At 42.0% G+C, this 16,875-nt stretch overlaps 1 protein-coding gene across 2 annotated transcripts in view; it reads right to left on the bottom strand.

Annotated features, from left to right (window-relative positions):
• The window catches only part of LOC128526583 (gamma-aminobutyric acid receptor subunit gamma-3), a 137,693-nt gene that overhangs the window by 46,895 nt on the left and 73,923 nt on the right, over positions 1-16,875 (bottom strand). For both annotated transcript variants that reach the window (XM_053498585.1, XM_053498584.1), the window contains exon 4: positions 6,162-6,382. In XM_053498585.1, the coding sequence (XP_053354560.1) occupies positions 6,162-6,382 (221 nt within the window). The remainder of the gene's footprint in view (positions 1-6,161; positions 6,383-16,875) is intronic.

Genomic DNA, 16,875 nt, shown 5'->3' with positions numbered 1-16,875 from the left:
ACTTAATGTTAAACACTTTTAAAAAAAATCATAGAACAAATGTGTCTGGAATTTTCTTGTATAAAAGAAAATGGCTGCAACCAGGGATGTCTGGACACAAAAAGGAAACAAAAAGCTTGAGGTGCTCAAGGTGTTAGCACTGCCAGATCACACAACAGATAAAAAAACTGGAAAATTTAATTCTATGACATGTTTTCTATGACACATAAAGCCAAAAACCGAAGATAAAAAATTGATATCTGCCCCCTTCTTCATGCAAGAACTGAATCACCCCACTCTATTTCCCAAACCCTTTTCTGTTCCATTTCTCAGAAACCAATAGGGATTTTATGCAGTTGCTGGAGCTGTAGCCAAGCCTACCGTTGTCAATTCCAACACCAGGACTAGCTGGAAGACTGTGACTTAAAGAGGAGGAGCAAAAAAATCAAAATAAAATAAAGAAAATCCATTAAATCCCCTTCTGAAACCTTGTGTTGTCCTGAATACAGGACTAAGCGGTACTGTATAGACGATGAGTGAGTGATTGAATGAGTATTTGTGTACCAATCATAAGGCTGTTACAAGGATAGAATTACTTCCTGTCAAAGGTTGTGCCCAAATAATGGAAGTTATTTTTATATACGCTGTTGCACAAGACCAACACAAGTGCAATTTAAACCATACCATGTCTCCAGACCAGTCTCGAGTGCCACAACTCTAGCAGTTGAGTCCTTGGGCTGAGAAACAGAGATTGTTGTAGTGTTATTTATAATATCAACAGACATACTCAGATCAGCCATAACATTGGATTGCAAACCATAAAGTCCATGAGGGTTGGACTTTGTGAAGGTTCTCCTTGTGACTCTACAAGACCTCTGGGGTGTGATGTGGTACAAGGATGTTGGCGGTAGATCCTTCGGGTGATGTAGGTTTTGGGGCGGAGCCTCAGTGGATTGGACTTGTTTCTCTAGTGCAACCCATGTGGTTCGATTGGATTAGGATCCGGGAAGTTTGAAGGCCAGGTTCTTGGCTTTGGACTATTTGCCTGATGGGCCCTGTGCACAGTGGGTGTTCTTGTGCCTTTTTATTATGGTCAGCATGGACTTATTTGCCGATTTGCTTTCCTGTTGGATTGGATGGGACGGCCTGGACTTTGGTCCCCGTGGCCATGGGTGACCCTCAAGTGCCCACGATCCTGCTGCAAGTTTACTGGTGTCTAAACACAGTAGAGTCAATGTGTTAATAGTATTTTTGGCTGATCATTGCATATATTTTGGAAAATATGTTTTATTACTCTTATTCCACAGCAAAATGCTAACAAAGACCGAATTGTATGTATTTATGTCTTTGGACAGGTTTTTGTCTGTTTAATGTTGTGGAAAGTCCTTGAAACACCTAACAAGCCTTTCTTTTTCCCATTCTTTTCCTGTGCTTAAAGTTAATGAAAGAAAAACAAACGCAGCTTGTCACGGTACTGAGAGCTCTGGAAGTGGTAATTGCTTATATAACAAAAAAAAAAAAAGCATCTTAGACACTAATGCACCAATAGCACCAAGGAACCTTGTGGTGCTGATTTTGTGTCCTAGCAGAGAGATCAGCTATACCAGAGACACTGCCGATTCCTTTATTTGTTGGATCCAAGCTGAGCTAAACCCTTATTTCGTTGCTTTTTTGGATGCTTCAGGAGAAGGCTGGGATATAATATTGTTTAACAAAAGCGAACATTTCTGAGAAAGCCAGCTCCAAATCCCAGTGGCAGACACAGCTGAAAATCGGCACACACGCCACGCCAGACAGCGTTAGTGTTTTTTTTTTTAAGACCGCGGCGTCAGAACCATGTGAAAACACAGACAATCACATTTCAAGCGGTGCTCTGCAGGTGCAGAATGTATTTCGGGAAGATTGCTGCTCGGTTAATTCGTCTCTCGCCGTGCCGGGCTTGCTGTGCCGAAGTATGCAGCCTGGGCGTGTGTAGACGCTCTAGTCGGAGCAAGCAGAGACTTCTTTTGCTTCGCGTGAAGATTTTCATTGTTGGGAAGACAAGCAGAGCTGTGGGTTTAGAGGTGAATGCCATGGACAAAGCTGATCTGGGACAAGGGCTAGCTCGAGGCTCCCATATGGAGCTCTGTCAACTATCAATATTCTGATTCGTTTGGTGATATTTGGTTTATTACGAAAGGAGCCATCAAATGTCACTCTCCATATTGATTGCAGTCATTTCTGCTTTGCTAAATCGGAATAAACCATGGTGGCATTTTGCAGGCTCTGAGAGCTTCGAGTGCTGGCCGAGCAGAGGAGGCAGGCGTGGGTCCAGGTCCGAGCTCAGGAATGAGGAGTTGAGCTGTTTATTCACTGCCAGGGGTTATATTTATTCATATTCATATGGCTTCTTCCTGTCTGTAAACACATACTTTGGAACAGTAAACTAATTATCACCAAGACGTAGAATATTCGGCTAGGATCTTTAATATGTAGGCAGATTTTAATGTCACTCATACCACAGCGCTAACGGGTTCTGGATTTTGATTGGTCAGAATCCAGGTGCTAATTAATTTTCTGTTAATCACAAGCAGCACTATTACATCCTAATACGCTTCTCTTTGTAGAGTAACAGGGACTTTTCCTGCGATGGAAAACGTAACTCTTATAGGAAAAGAATCAATTCAGGGTGAATGTGTTATTCAGACATTTTGTTACTTTATACATTATGTACAGTGTTTTATTCATTATGGCAGTTAACTATTTTTATCCTAATAACAGTTTTCAGCCATTAAGAGTTTTTTTTTTTTGTTAATTTATTTCTTTCTTAAAAAAAGAAGAGATTTTTTTTTAGCTAATCCATCTAAACCTGTCACCTCAAGTTTTAAATTAAAACCCTCTTCTGGCGATCTACTTAAACTTTAATATTTTTCATTAAGCAGCTATTTGACTCAAACATTTATTATATTTATTTTTAGGTCCCACTCCAAATGGAGAATTTGTGCTAGTGGTCTGAAAGTAATTGTACCTGCCCCACCTGGTCTCTGTACATACACCGACATCCAACGCTTTGTTTGGACATGTGCTGTAGACACTGAATCCAATTCCAATTCCCGCTGCTTTGTATTTCCTGATTTTCTGACCACTGAGCTGTGGAAGATGAGCCATTGCTTCTGCCCTCAATATCACACACCCTGTACGAGCCCCAGACCTGAGTGTCAGAATCATGTTCCTGCCAGCATGATGGAGGGTTTTGTTGATCTTAGTCCACAATTTGGAATTTGGTGAAACTCAAAAAAAAAATATTAGAGCACATGAGAATGTACAGATACAGAGTATAAACAGATACCACTTAGGTACAACACTGACATTCCTGACAAAAAAAAACTCTGAAACCCTGAAAAATCTGACATCTGAAACAACACTGATGTGCCATAAGTCTGGACAACACTGACAAACCTGACTTCTGGAACAACAGTAAGATCCCTGACATCTAAAAGAATTCTGACATTTGGAATAATACTGACACCCATGACATCTGGCAAAACATAGACAAACATGACATCTGGAACGACACTAACAAACCTGACTTCTAGAGCAACAGTAAGATCCCTGACATCTGAAAGAATTCTGACATCCAAGACATCTAGAACAACACTGACATTTGGAATAATACTGACATCCATCACATCTGGCACAACACTAATGTCCCTGACAACTGAAACAACACAGACAAACATGACATCTGGAACAACACAGACAAACATGACATCTGGAACGACACTAACAAACATGACATCTGGAACGACACAGACAAACATGACTTCTGGAACAACACTGACAAACATGACATCTGGAACAACACAGACAAACATGACATCTGGAACAACACAGACAAACATGACATCTGGAACGACACAGACAAACATGACTTCTGGAACGACACTGACATCTGAAAGAATTCTGACATCCAAGACATCTAGAACAACACTGACATTTGGAATAATACTGACATCCATCACATCTGGCACAACACTAATGTCCCTGACAACTGAAACAACACAGACAAACATGACATCTGGAACAACACAGACAAACATGACATCTGGAACGACACAGACAAACATGACTTCTGGAACAACACTGACAAACATGACATCTGGAACAACACAGACAAACATGACATCTGGAACAACACAGACAAACATGACATCTGGAACGACACAGACAAACATGACTTCTGGAACGACACTGACATCTGAAAGAATTCTGACATCCAAGACATCTAGAACAACACTGACATTTGGAATAATACTGACATCCATCACATCTGGCACAACACTAATGTCCCTGACAACTGAAACAACACAGACAAACATGACATCTGGAACAACACAGACAAACATGACATCTGGAACGACACAGACAAACATGACTTCTGGAACAACACTGACAAACATGACATCTGGAACAACACAGACAAACATGACATCTGGAACAACACTAACAAACATGACATCTGGAACAACACTAACAAACATGATATCTGGAACGACACTAACAAACATGATATCTGGAACGACACTAACAAACATGACATCTGGAACAACACTAACAAACATGACATCTGGAACGACACAAACAAACATGACTTCTGGAACAACACTGACAAACATGATATCTGGAACGACACTGACAAACATGACATCTGGAACAACACTAACAAACATGACATCTGGAACAACACTAACAAACATGATATCTGGAACGACACTAACAAACATGATATCTGGAACAACACTAACAAACATGACATCTGGAACAACACTAACAAACATGACATCTGGAACGACACAAACAAACATGACTTCTGGAACAACACTGACAAACATGACATCTGGAACAACACAGACAGACATGACATCTGGAACAACACTACCAAACACGACTTCTGGAACGACACTGACAAACGTGACTTCTGGAACGACACTGACATCTGAAAGAATTCTGACATCCAAGACATCTAGAACAACACTGACATTTGGAATAATACTGACATCCATCACATCTGGCACAACACTAATGTCCCTGACAACTGAAACAACACAGACAAACATGACATCTGGAACGACACTAACAAACATGACATCTGGAACGACACAGACAAACATGACTTCTGGAACAACACTGACAAACATGACATCTGAAACAACACAGACAAACATGACATCTGGAACAACACAGACAAACATGACATCTGGAACAACACTAACAAACATGACATCTGGAACGACACTGACAAACATGATATCTGGAACGACACAGACAAACATGACATCTGGAACGACACTAACAAACATGACTTCTGGAACGACACTAACAAACATGACATCTGGAACAACACAGACAAACATGACATCTGGAACAACACAGACAAACATGACATCTGGAACAACACAGACAAACATGATATCTGGAACGACACTAACAAACATGACATCTGGAACAACACAAACAAACATGACATCTGGAACAACACAGACAAACATGACATCTGGAACGACACAAACAAACATGACATCTGAAACGACACAAACAAACATGACATCTGGAACAACACTGACAAACATGACATCTGGAACAACACTAACAAACATGACATCTGGAACAACACTAACAAACATGACATCTGGAACGACACTGACAAACATGTTATCTGGAACGACACAAACAAACATGACATCTGGAACAACACAGACAAACATGACATCTGGAACGACACTAACAAACATGACATCTGAAACGACACAAACAAACATGACATCTGGAACAACACTGACAAACATGACATCTGGAACAACACTAACAAACATGACATCTGGAACGACACTAACAAACATGACATCTGGAACGACACTAACAAACATGACATCTGGAACAGAATTGACATCCCTGACATCTGGAGCAACACTGATATCTATGATAGTATTTTCACAAGACTGATATCATTGACAAAACATTGTCACAAAATGAACCTCAGTGACAACCTTGACATAACCGACCTTACTAACATCTTTCCCAAAATTGTCATCACTGACGTTCCTGAAATCTGTCACAGCTGACATGTGATAGTGAAGCTACCTGGGTATAAACACAGGCTTTGTGCTATGATGAGTGCAGCAGGATAAAGACTCGGTACGTACCTGAGAGTGTACAGTATTTTCCCATCATTCCATATCCTGAGTAGCTGATTGGGTGTGGTAATCCAGTGTGAGTCTGCGTTCTTGGAGTTTCTAAAAATAGTGTCCGGGACCCAGATCAGCCCCACCATGTTACTGTTTAACGTTAATATCTTCATGGTGCTGTTGTATCTGAGCCGACTGTCTGTCCATGTCTGAGCAAAGATGATGTCGATCTGATACTCCTGGAACACACACACACACGCACACACACACACACACACATTTATATTAATATACCACACTTCATATGTGGTCAAAGTGTGTTGATTAAACTTCTGGAACGGCAGCTCTGACAGTCGCACAATTCTCCTGACTTTAAGACAACAGTGTTTTCTGAATGCTGAATGAACCCGTGATCGTGTAAACACTCAGCTTCCGCTCTGTTTCTCTCACTAGCGCTCTCTGATAAAGGTTTGATGATGCACTTACGAAATGTGATTCTAAGACTACAGCAGGCCCTGGGCTTTTCAAGTCGTGTCTCTGAGCATTGCTGACTCCAAATAATAAACGTGTCCGGAGACCTGACCTTGGGCTTTACAGCTGACCCGCAGCTCTTTTTTTTTTTTACTCTAAAACCTGATAAGTTTAATCAGACAACAAATTCAACACCAGGTTTACTGGAAGATCAGACTCCGTTTAATAAATGTACAGCAACCATTTTGAAGGTTTGACAAACAAACAAACAAACAAAAATTTGTTTAAAATCAACAGTAAAAAAGATGAAAAAGTGTATAAAAAGTTGTTTAAAAGGCCGAGAATGAATAAGTCATTTACATACTAGATTTCCAGCTACTAAGAGACGGTTTTCCACAGGTCTCAGCTGAAACCCATCACCACTTCTCCTATAGTTCCACCCTTCCCCCTGATCCTCCCCAAATCATTGACGGTGGCCCGTATGTCGGATCCTTGATTCGCACCCTAGGGGCCGAGGCATCCAATGCCTGGTGGAAGGCTACGGTCCTGAGGCGCGATCTTGGATTCCGGCCCGGTTTATTCTCGACCCCGAACTTATCAGGGACTATCGTCGTTGTGTATCCTCCACCCCAGGACCGTCGGGGACAGCGGGGTACTGTCACACACACCCGCTTTGCGACCGGCATTAGGACCCGGAAATAGTAAGGTCGCAAAACAGGAAGCATAAAAGAAGACAAGATGGCGCTTCACAATGCTCAGTTATTGAGTTCGCCCCATGTCGGTTCAGATCGTCCGTCTGCCATTTTGTGAGTACTCACTTTCTTGGATCTACTTTCTGATTCGATTCGAGTGTGTGTTCATACGACGCGGGTTTAATTTGTTTTATTCCTTGCTCCCCTTTCGTGAGAGTCCTTAGACTAAATCGCGTGGTTATCCTGCCTACTCGCTTGCTTCCGTGTTTGGGTTTACCATCCACGCTACAAAGGGCTAACTGCTAAGTGCTAAGTCTTTTGATTATCCCGGTTAGTTTCGTGACATGAGGACTGATTTTGTATAAAAAAAATATGAACACAATGTAATTAAAAGTTAATTTCATCAGGGAAACTGTTATATTGGCTTAAAAATTAATTTCCTGTATAGCTGAGACACAATTACTAGCAGCTAATTAGGAGTCTCCTCTGTGATCCCAGACATTTAGTCACAGGAGTCGTTAGAGACAGAGACCAGGACGTACTGGGTGCAAAACCAAAGCATTAAAAAAAGAACAAGAAGAAGAAGAAGAAAAAAATTCTTCGGAGAATTTTCATTTCAAACGATCGTAAACTAATCAAAGCAGCTCGATCGAAATATGTGTGTGTGTTTCAGGGGGGATAAAAACAGCATATGTGGACCAATGTGAGCTGTAAGGACTAATGGCCTCGTTATTCTTCCCCTTCTTTGAAGTGCACCTTATTCGTTCTATCCATTTCATCCAGTTTCACTAAAATCCACCATGAGCCTTCACAAGCCGTCTTAAGACTCCTTTTAACTCACCAAACACGGGCTGGATTAATGGAACAGAAGCGTAGAGCATCTGTAGCATCTTTACTTTCTAATAATAGAACAAAATATTTGCCTTTTCTCTGAGATGAGTCAAAGGATAATATTTGCTCTTGGAAAAGTAACTAATAAAAATAATAATGCGCACACGTCCTCATCGGCGGTAGTGATGAACGGCGGGTGTCACACGTCTGCTCCGCTTTCCAACACCTCTGACAGTCGTTTGACCTTTCCTCATTTTACCGTCTCATTTCAATAGTCATATCAATTACCAGGACCACCATCGTGCCATAGCTGTGACCTTTTGTGCTGAAATCCGAAGGGAGAGCACAAAGAACAGAACATTACCCCAGGCCTGGTCGGCACGGTGGAAAGAGAAAACACGTGCGATGACATCATTATCATTATCATTAGCTGGACTATTACAGCTGTAAAAAATATATATAAAAAACAATAAAAGGCCAGATGGTGATGGTATGTGGTTAAAGAGGAAACTTTAGGACATGTAATAAAGGTCAGTGCACAAGGCTGCGCCTCGTTCTGTCAGCACAGTAAATGAGAATGTAATGGTGAGTCAATACTGAAATTAAACACATCTGCATTCAGAGCAACGTGGGCAAAAAAATAATAATTACCCCCCGTTTACTCTATATATTTTTTTGCACAGTAAATTTGAAAGCTCTTCAGTAAATACAAAGGTCGTGTGATATGATTAACTCATCTCTACACGATATTACACTGATACTAAAACCTGATCCACAACGACACATCAATCTTATTTTAATTGTAATTTATTTATTTTTAATTCTGGAATCACTGAGGCGTACAACATATTAAGCAGCACATCAGCACTGAACGGCTGGTGCTTCTATTTTTATTTTTATTAAATAACTTTTTGTTGTATTTGTTCTGGTTTACTGAAATTCAGGGGTAAACTAGTGTTTTGATATACAAGCATGCTTCTGGAGCAAATTATGCTCGCAACCCAAGGCTTAACTGTACTTCAGTATTCCAAACACTCTATTTCCAATAGACATCAGTATTCCGAAGCATGTATCAGTACGTATCAGTATCGGTACTCAGGATGCTTCTGTATCCCAAACAATCCGATATTCAATTCACTTCAGTATTCCGAAAAGTCCAATGTTCCATATACTTCAGACAATTCAGTAATCGAAACACTTTAGTATTCCAAACACTATAATCTCCAGTATTCTGTGCATTTCAGTAGACTGTACAGTACACTGCAGACGGTTTATTTATGATATGCAGACACCTTCTTGTTGCAGTCTGAGCAGACATAACACTTTGTCAGCTCAGAAATCCATTCACAGAATCCTGTCTTCTAGAACATTCGCCCGAAATGAGAAATGAAGAATGGAATGTGAGTTCAGTTATTTTCTTCTTCTTTTTTTCAAATAAAGAAAGATGAGACACAGAGAGGACACAAAAAAAAACATTAATGTTTGCACATTTTAAGTCTGATTTTGCTGAGAACATTCACCTGTTAAAAATGGACGTCAGTAAAGTGCTGGCTTCCTGTTCTGACCGGGAGTTTCCTTTAAATAACTGCCGGATTCCACTTCACTCAGCCCCGTGCTGCTTTCCACCATAATGAAACCCATTTTTTCCCCATGCAATTACATTCTGATTACGGTACCTGACTCATATAGCTGTCTTTATAATTGCAAGCATATTGGTGTTTGCACGCTGGCTCTGATTTAATCAAAACAGTTAACATGAGTCGTGAGAATCACCAGGCATCTCAAGGCGGTGTATTTCTTTATTTTGGTGACTATTTAATTCCCTAAATGCTTTATAATGGTCATGATGTGCTTATAAGAGTGACTGGGCCAATTATGTAAGATAAAGAATGAAAGGGAGTTTATATTATCACATTGTTTTTCAAGACAAATTGAAAAATGCTTTAAATGCAATTTAGCGTCCAAATCCCGTCTAATTCTTGCTATTAAATTCTATTACATTTCACCAGGATCGTTTTTAAATCTCAGAGTGCTGAGACCGCGATAAGTCACTACAACATTACGCAGAGCGCCGGTCTGTTCGGTTCCCATCACTCAACGGAAATGACCTGCATACTGATAAACGATTCCCTGGGCAGGGATCCGAGGAATCTCTGCCCGACAGAGACATTGCACCGTTCGATCCGACGAGACTGCCTCGCCTCGCCGTCCCGTGATGTGCCATGCCGCACTTTTGATTTGAATGGAGATAGGGATTCATCAAGCTCTATCTCCTCCCTCAGCTCTAATTAAATTCCACGTGCCATTTATCATTTGGAGGGAGACTGCAGACCGAGGCTCGGACGAATCGGGAATAGGGCAGGCGCAGAGAGCATTAGGCTCTTATTTAGGCGATAGGAACGTCATGCCGTGTCTCCGGTGGCTGATTTGCATGCAAAGAAAACAAAAGTCTCAACATCACTGTGCTAAATGCTGAGTGTGGGAATCCGTAATCTGACTCTAAATGAGATTCCGTCCTCTTTCCGCGCATTATGTAGGCTAAGTGCTGCATAAAAAAAGTTTCCTATCGTTTACTGTTTTCTGATGAATTCTCTGGGTTTAGAGATCAAATAAGCACAAATAAAACGGAATTGAATTTATCGGTTCATACAGTATGTGTGATTTATTCTGCAAAGAGACAGGATATTTTTCCCCATCATGTGTGGAAACATTCTGATGTGAAAAACTAAAAGATAATAAAAATCTAAAGTCCATGAGGTTCCTATTGCAGCTTGGCCTCACTCACTTCCCAGCCTACTCAGCATGTCCTTGGACTGTGGGAGTACTGTACCCAGAGAATGGACCCCTTGACCTGGAGGTGCAAGGCCATGGTGCTAACCTATACAGCACTGTGCCATTGCATTATGCCCTGTTTTTTTTTGTGATATACTTCTTTTATTAACGCATGTCTTGCCATACCTATTATCTATTTACCTACAGTTACAGGGGTAACTACAGGGCAGGGGTAGCTCCATGATTAGGGTGTTGATCAGAAGGTAACAGGTTCACACCCTGGCACCATCAAGTTGCCCATACTTTTGGCCCATTGAGCTTAACCCTCAACCACTCAGATGTCTAATGTCTAATGACTTATAATAAATATAAGTCGCTCTGAACAAGGGTGACTTCCAAATGCAATAAATGTAAACTTATTAAACACTCGGTCCCTCACCAGGGTCACTTTGCACGTTACCATGAAATCACAAACAAGTGCAAACTTCTGTGTCTTAAGGATTTTTGAAAAGAGAAAAAAACTTTAAGTTAAAGCTTTTGACTACATAAGTGAAACCACAACAACACCATCCCCACGTCAGTGAAACCATCCCCACGTCAGTGAAACCATCCCCACGTCAGTGAAACCATCACCATGTCAGTAAAACCATCCCCACGTCAGTGAAACCATCCCCACGTCAGTGAAACCATCCCCACGTCAGTGAAACCATCACCATGTCAGTAAAACCATCCCCACGTCAGTGAAACCATCCCCACGTCAGTGAAACCATCCCCACGTCAGTGAAACCATCACCATGTCAGTAAAACCATCCCCACGTCAGTGAAACCATCCCCACGTCAGTGAAACCATCCCCACGTCAGTGAAACCATCACCATGTCAGTGAGAACATCACCAAGAAAGTGAAACCATCCCCATGTCAGTGAGAACATCAGCACATCAGCAAAAACATCACCTCATCTGGGAATCTGTCACTGCATCAGCAAAAACACTTTGTCAGCAAAATAGTTACTGCATCAGCAAAAATGTCACCACGTCAGTGAAAATATCAGTAAGTCAGCAAATATGCTACAAATTCAGCACTGAAAACGTCACCAAGTCAGCACTGAAAGCATCATCGTACTGTATAACTAAAACATCACCACGTTACAGGAAACCACACCACACCAGCAAAAACAAATCAGTGACGCAGTTTTAACTGCATGCGTTTCTAAACCCTCATCTGCGGACCTTCCTCTGTACGAGTCTCTGTGAATGAGTCGTTACTATAGAAACCACAGTGTATCCTCGATGACATTTCTGTCCCTGAGAACAGCGATGGAGTTTCATGAGTCCCGAGTAAACAGATTTAATCAGTGAGCAGGGAAGGGTTCGAGCTCCAGGTGTCTGCTACTGCTCTCAGGAGGGTAACCAGCCTTATTTATATCCCAACAAAACAGCGGAGAAGCCAATCGAGGCCACTAAAGCAAGTAAAACAAACAAAAACTCCCCGGAAACATTGACTCTGCAAAAGACACAGCAAACTGCTCCCATGGCATCGGATATGGAGTCCCAGTGAACGCGCCGCAAGCAAATGCGTTTCTCATGTCTCATATTCCTGCTTGGCTAAACAAACATTTAATATGCTGGTAAGAACCACTACAGCTTTTTGGTCCAACTCACTTTAACGTCTTATGAATACAATCATATACAGGGATGAAACTCCTGGAGTGGTGTAAGCACTTTATCGTGATAGGATGCAGAGTCTCGGGAAACACCAGGCGTAAGATGCGAATACTCCCTGGATAAGCCCCTTACACACACACACACACAAACACAGATGCACTTTCCCACCTTTTCTTATAGCTAATACACATATTTGCATGTCTCTAGACATTTATGTGATATTTTTGGAAGGAGTCTCCAGTGCAAGTGGTTTGTAAGAGTCAGAGTTAAAACTATAACTATGGTTTCGCTGGCAGATACTGTAGACTGCTCCGAGACAGCGCATACCGAGACTGCGTAACTCTACAGAGGGATTCCCTAGAGAGACGTCCTTGTTCACACGCTTTCGAACGTCGCATAAAAAGTGCTTACACTGCACTCCGCCATCTTATCTATTCCTCCCACTCTTTAGTTTCTCTCGCTCTGTAATCTCTCCGTTTATCTCTTTCTGTCTCTCACCCACACATCTCACGTCCTACTTAGTGCCTCCCTCGGGTTTCTGTGGCTAGGTCTCGCTTCATCCTCGTCTTTCTCAGAAATGCATCTTATGAAAAAAGGGCGTCACTCCGTCTCACACTTTGGTCTGCTGAAGTCAGAGGATGAGTCAGGAGTGTGAGCGGGTCTTCTCCTTCGCTATGCCAGCAGAAAACGTCAAGACATGGGCAAATAAAATCTGCCAGTTTGTGATAACACTTTCATACAGTACCATCCCTCAGCTTTAAGAGAGAGAGAGAGAGAGAGAGAGAGAGAGAGAGAGAGAGAGATGGAAAATAAGGTCCTGACATGACGTTTTCTTCAAATATGATTGCCTGAAGTGAACCCTGAAATACACGCAATTCCCTAAAGCCAGTTTACAAATTTATTCTTAAATAAAAAACATTACTTTCCTACAGTTTGCATACATCAATCATTCCACCAATTTATTACACCAGCTAAGTTTAAAGAAATAAAAACATACTTTCTGTCCATTAGCATGCTTTATTTATTGCCATCTCTTTATTTCGATGTCTCTGAGATCTGATAGAGCATCCGGGTTCGGACCCAGCCACTGCATGCAGTACCAGTCCCAAGCCTGGAAATGGGAAATGAGATTGCATGAGGAAAGGAATCCGACATCTGACAAACCTGTGCCAAGTTATGTGTGGATCGGATGCTCCGCTGCATCAACCCCTTGAAGGAAACAGCTGAAAGATAAGTTTTAGAGTCTCTAAGATCCTTCACACTGACAGAATGTTAATTCATTGGTCGTAACCTCAATTGTATTAACTTCACATTTTGCTACACACAAGCAAGTAGGTTATTGCATGTATTATCTTTTTTATGCCTAAAAGTATAGTTTATTTACAAAAAAAAGCAGAAACTCTGACAAACCCGAGGCCATGAGTTTCCAATCCGGACCTCTTTTCTTTGTGCCCTTGAAATCTCAGAATAAAATCCTGCAGTAACGAGTGCAAGTTCTAAATCATGTTCAGGCTGGACCCAAACACCCCACTGTATCAGGAAACCATGAGACTTTATCAGTAAACACCCCTCTGTACGGGGAAACACCACTCTGTATCAGGAAACACCGCTCTGTAACAGAAAACACCACTTTGTCAGAAAACACTGCTTTATTTAAAAAAAAACACCACTCTGTATCAAGAAACACCACTCTATATCAGAAAAAATGTGTGATGACTGTGTATGTGACAAATCAAATTTGAATTTGTTTTGATTTGAAAAAATGCTCTGTAACATGAAACACCGCTCTGTGTCAGGAAACACCACTCTGTGTCAGAAAACACCGCTCTGTATCAGGAAACACCCCTCTGTATCAGGAAACACCACTCTGTATCTGGAAACACCACTCTATGTCAGGAAACACCACTCTATTTAAGAAAACACCGCACTGTGTCAGTAAACACCGCTCTGTATCAGGAAACACCGCTCTGTGTCAGGAAACACCGCTCTGTATCAGGAAACACTGCTCTGTAACAGGAAACACCGCTCTGTATTAGGAAACACCGCTTTGTATCAGGAAACACTGCTCTGTAACAGGAAACACCGCTCTGTATCAGAATACACTGCTCTGTATCAGGAAACACCGCTCTGTATCAGGAAACACCCCTCTGTATCAGGAAACACCACTCTGTATCTGGAAACACCACTCTATGTCAGGAAACACCTCTCTATGTCAGGAAACACCACTCTATTTAAGAAAACACCGCACTGTGTCAGTAAACACCGCTCTGTATCAGGAAACACCACTCTGTGTCAGGAAACACCGCTCTGTATCAGGAAACACCGCTCTGTATCAGGAAACACCACTCTGTATCAGAAAACACCGCTCTGTATCAGAATACACTGCTCTGTAACAGGAAACACCGCTCTGTATCAGGAAACACCGCTCTGTATCAGGAAACACTGCTCTGTAACAGGAAACACCACTCTGTATCAGGAAACACCGCTCTGTAACAGGAAACACCACTCTGTATCAGAATACACTGCTCTGTAACAGGAAACACCACTCTGTGTCAGGAAACACCGCTCTGTATCAGGAAACACCGCTCTGTATCAGGAAACACCACTCTGTATCAGGAAACGCCGCTCGGTAACAGGAAACACCACTCTGTATCAGAATACACTGCTTTGTAACAGAAAACACCGCTCTGTATCAGGAAACACCGCTCTGTATCAGGAAACACTGCTCTGTAACAGGAAACACCGCTCTGTGTCAGGAAACACCACTCTGTATCAGGAAACACCGCTCTGTAACAGGAAACACCACTCTGTATCAGGAAACACCGCTCTGTAACAGGAAACACCACTCTGTGTCAGAATACACTGCTCTGTAACAGGAAACACCGCTCTGTATCAGGAAACACCGCTCTGTATCAGGAAATACTGCTCTGTAACAGGAAACACCGCTCTGTATCAGGAAACACCGCTCTGTATCAGGAAACACTGCTCTGTAACAGGAAACACCTCTCTGTATCAGGAAACACCACTCTGTGTCAGAATACACTGCTCTGTAACAGGAAACACCGCTTTGTATCAGGAAACACCGCTCTGTATCAGGAAACACTGCTCTGTAACAGGAAACACCTCTCTGTATCAGGAAACACCGCTCTGTATCAGGAAACACCGCTCTGTAACAGGAAACACCACTCTGTATCAGGAAACACCACTCTGTATCAGGAAACACCGCTCTGTAACAGAAAACACCACTTTGTCAGAAAACACTGCTTTATTTAAAAAAAAACACCACTCTGTATCAAGAAACACCACTCTATATCAGAAAAAATGTGTGATGACTGTGTATGTGACAAATCAAATTAGAATTTGTTTTGATTTGAAAAAATGCTCTGTAACATGAAACACCGCTCTGTGTCAGGAAACACCACTCTGTGTCAGAAAACACCGCTCTGTATCAGGAAACACCCCTCTGTATCAGGAAACACCACTCTGTATCTGGAAACACCACTCTATGTCAGGAAACACCACTCTATTTAAGAAAACACCGCACTGTGTCAGTAAACACCGCTCTGTATCAGGAAACACCGCTCTGTGTCAGGAAACACCGCTCTGTATCAGGAAACACTGCTCTGTAACAGGAAACACCGCTCTGTATTAGGAAACACCGCTTTGTATCAGGAAACACTGCTCTGTAACAGGAAACACCGCTCTGTATCAGAATACACTGCTCTGTATCAGGAAACACCGCTCTGTATCAGGAAACACCCCTCTGTATCAGGAAACACCACTCTGTATCTGGAAACACCACTCTATGTCAGGAAACACCACTCTATGTCAGGAAACACCACTCTATTTAAGAAAACACCGCACTGTGTCAGTAAACACCGCTCTGTATCAGGAAACACCACTCTGTGTTAGGAAACACCGCTCTGTATCAGGAAACACCGCTCTGTATCAGGAAACACCACTCTGTATCAGAAAACACCGCTCTGTAACAGGAAACACCGCTCTGTATCAGAATACACTGCTCTGTAACAGGAAACACCGCTCTGTATCAGGAAACACCGCTCTGTATCAGGAAACACTGCTCTGTAACAGGAAACACCACTCTGTATCAGGAAACACCGCTCTGTATCAGAATACACTGCTCTGTAACAGGAAACACCACTCTGTGTCAGGAAACACCGCTCTGTATCAGGAAACACCGCTCTGTATCAGGAAACACCACTCTGTATCAGGAAACACCGCTCTGTAACAGGAAACACCACTCTGTATCAGAATACACTGCTCTGTAACAGGAAACACCACT

Source organism: Clarias gariepinus, chromosome 6 (assembly GCF_024256425.1).
Source record: "Clarias gariepinus isolate MV-2021 ecotype Netherlands chromosome 6, CGAR_prim_01v2, whole genome shotgun sequence".
NCBI lineage: Eukaryota > Metazoa > Chordata > Actinopteri > Siluriformes > Clariidae > Clarias > Clarias gariepinus.
The sequence above is the reverse complement of the archived record's forward strand: the minus strand, read 5'-3'. Positions and strand labels throughout refer to the sequence as shown.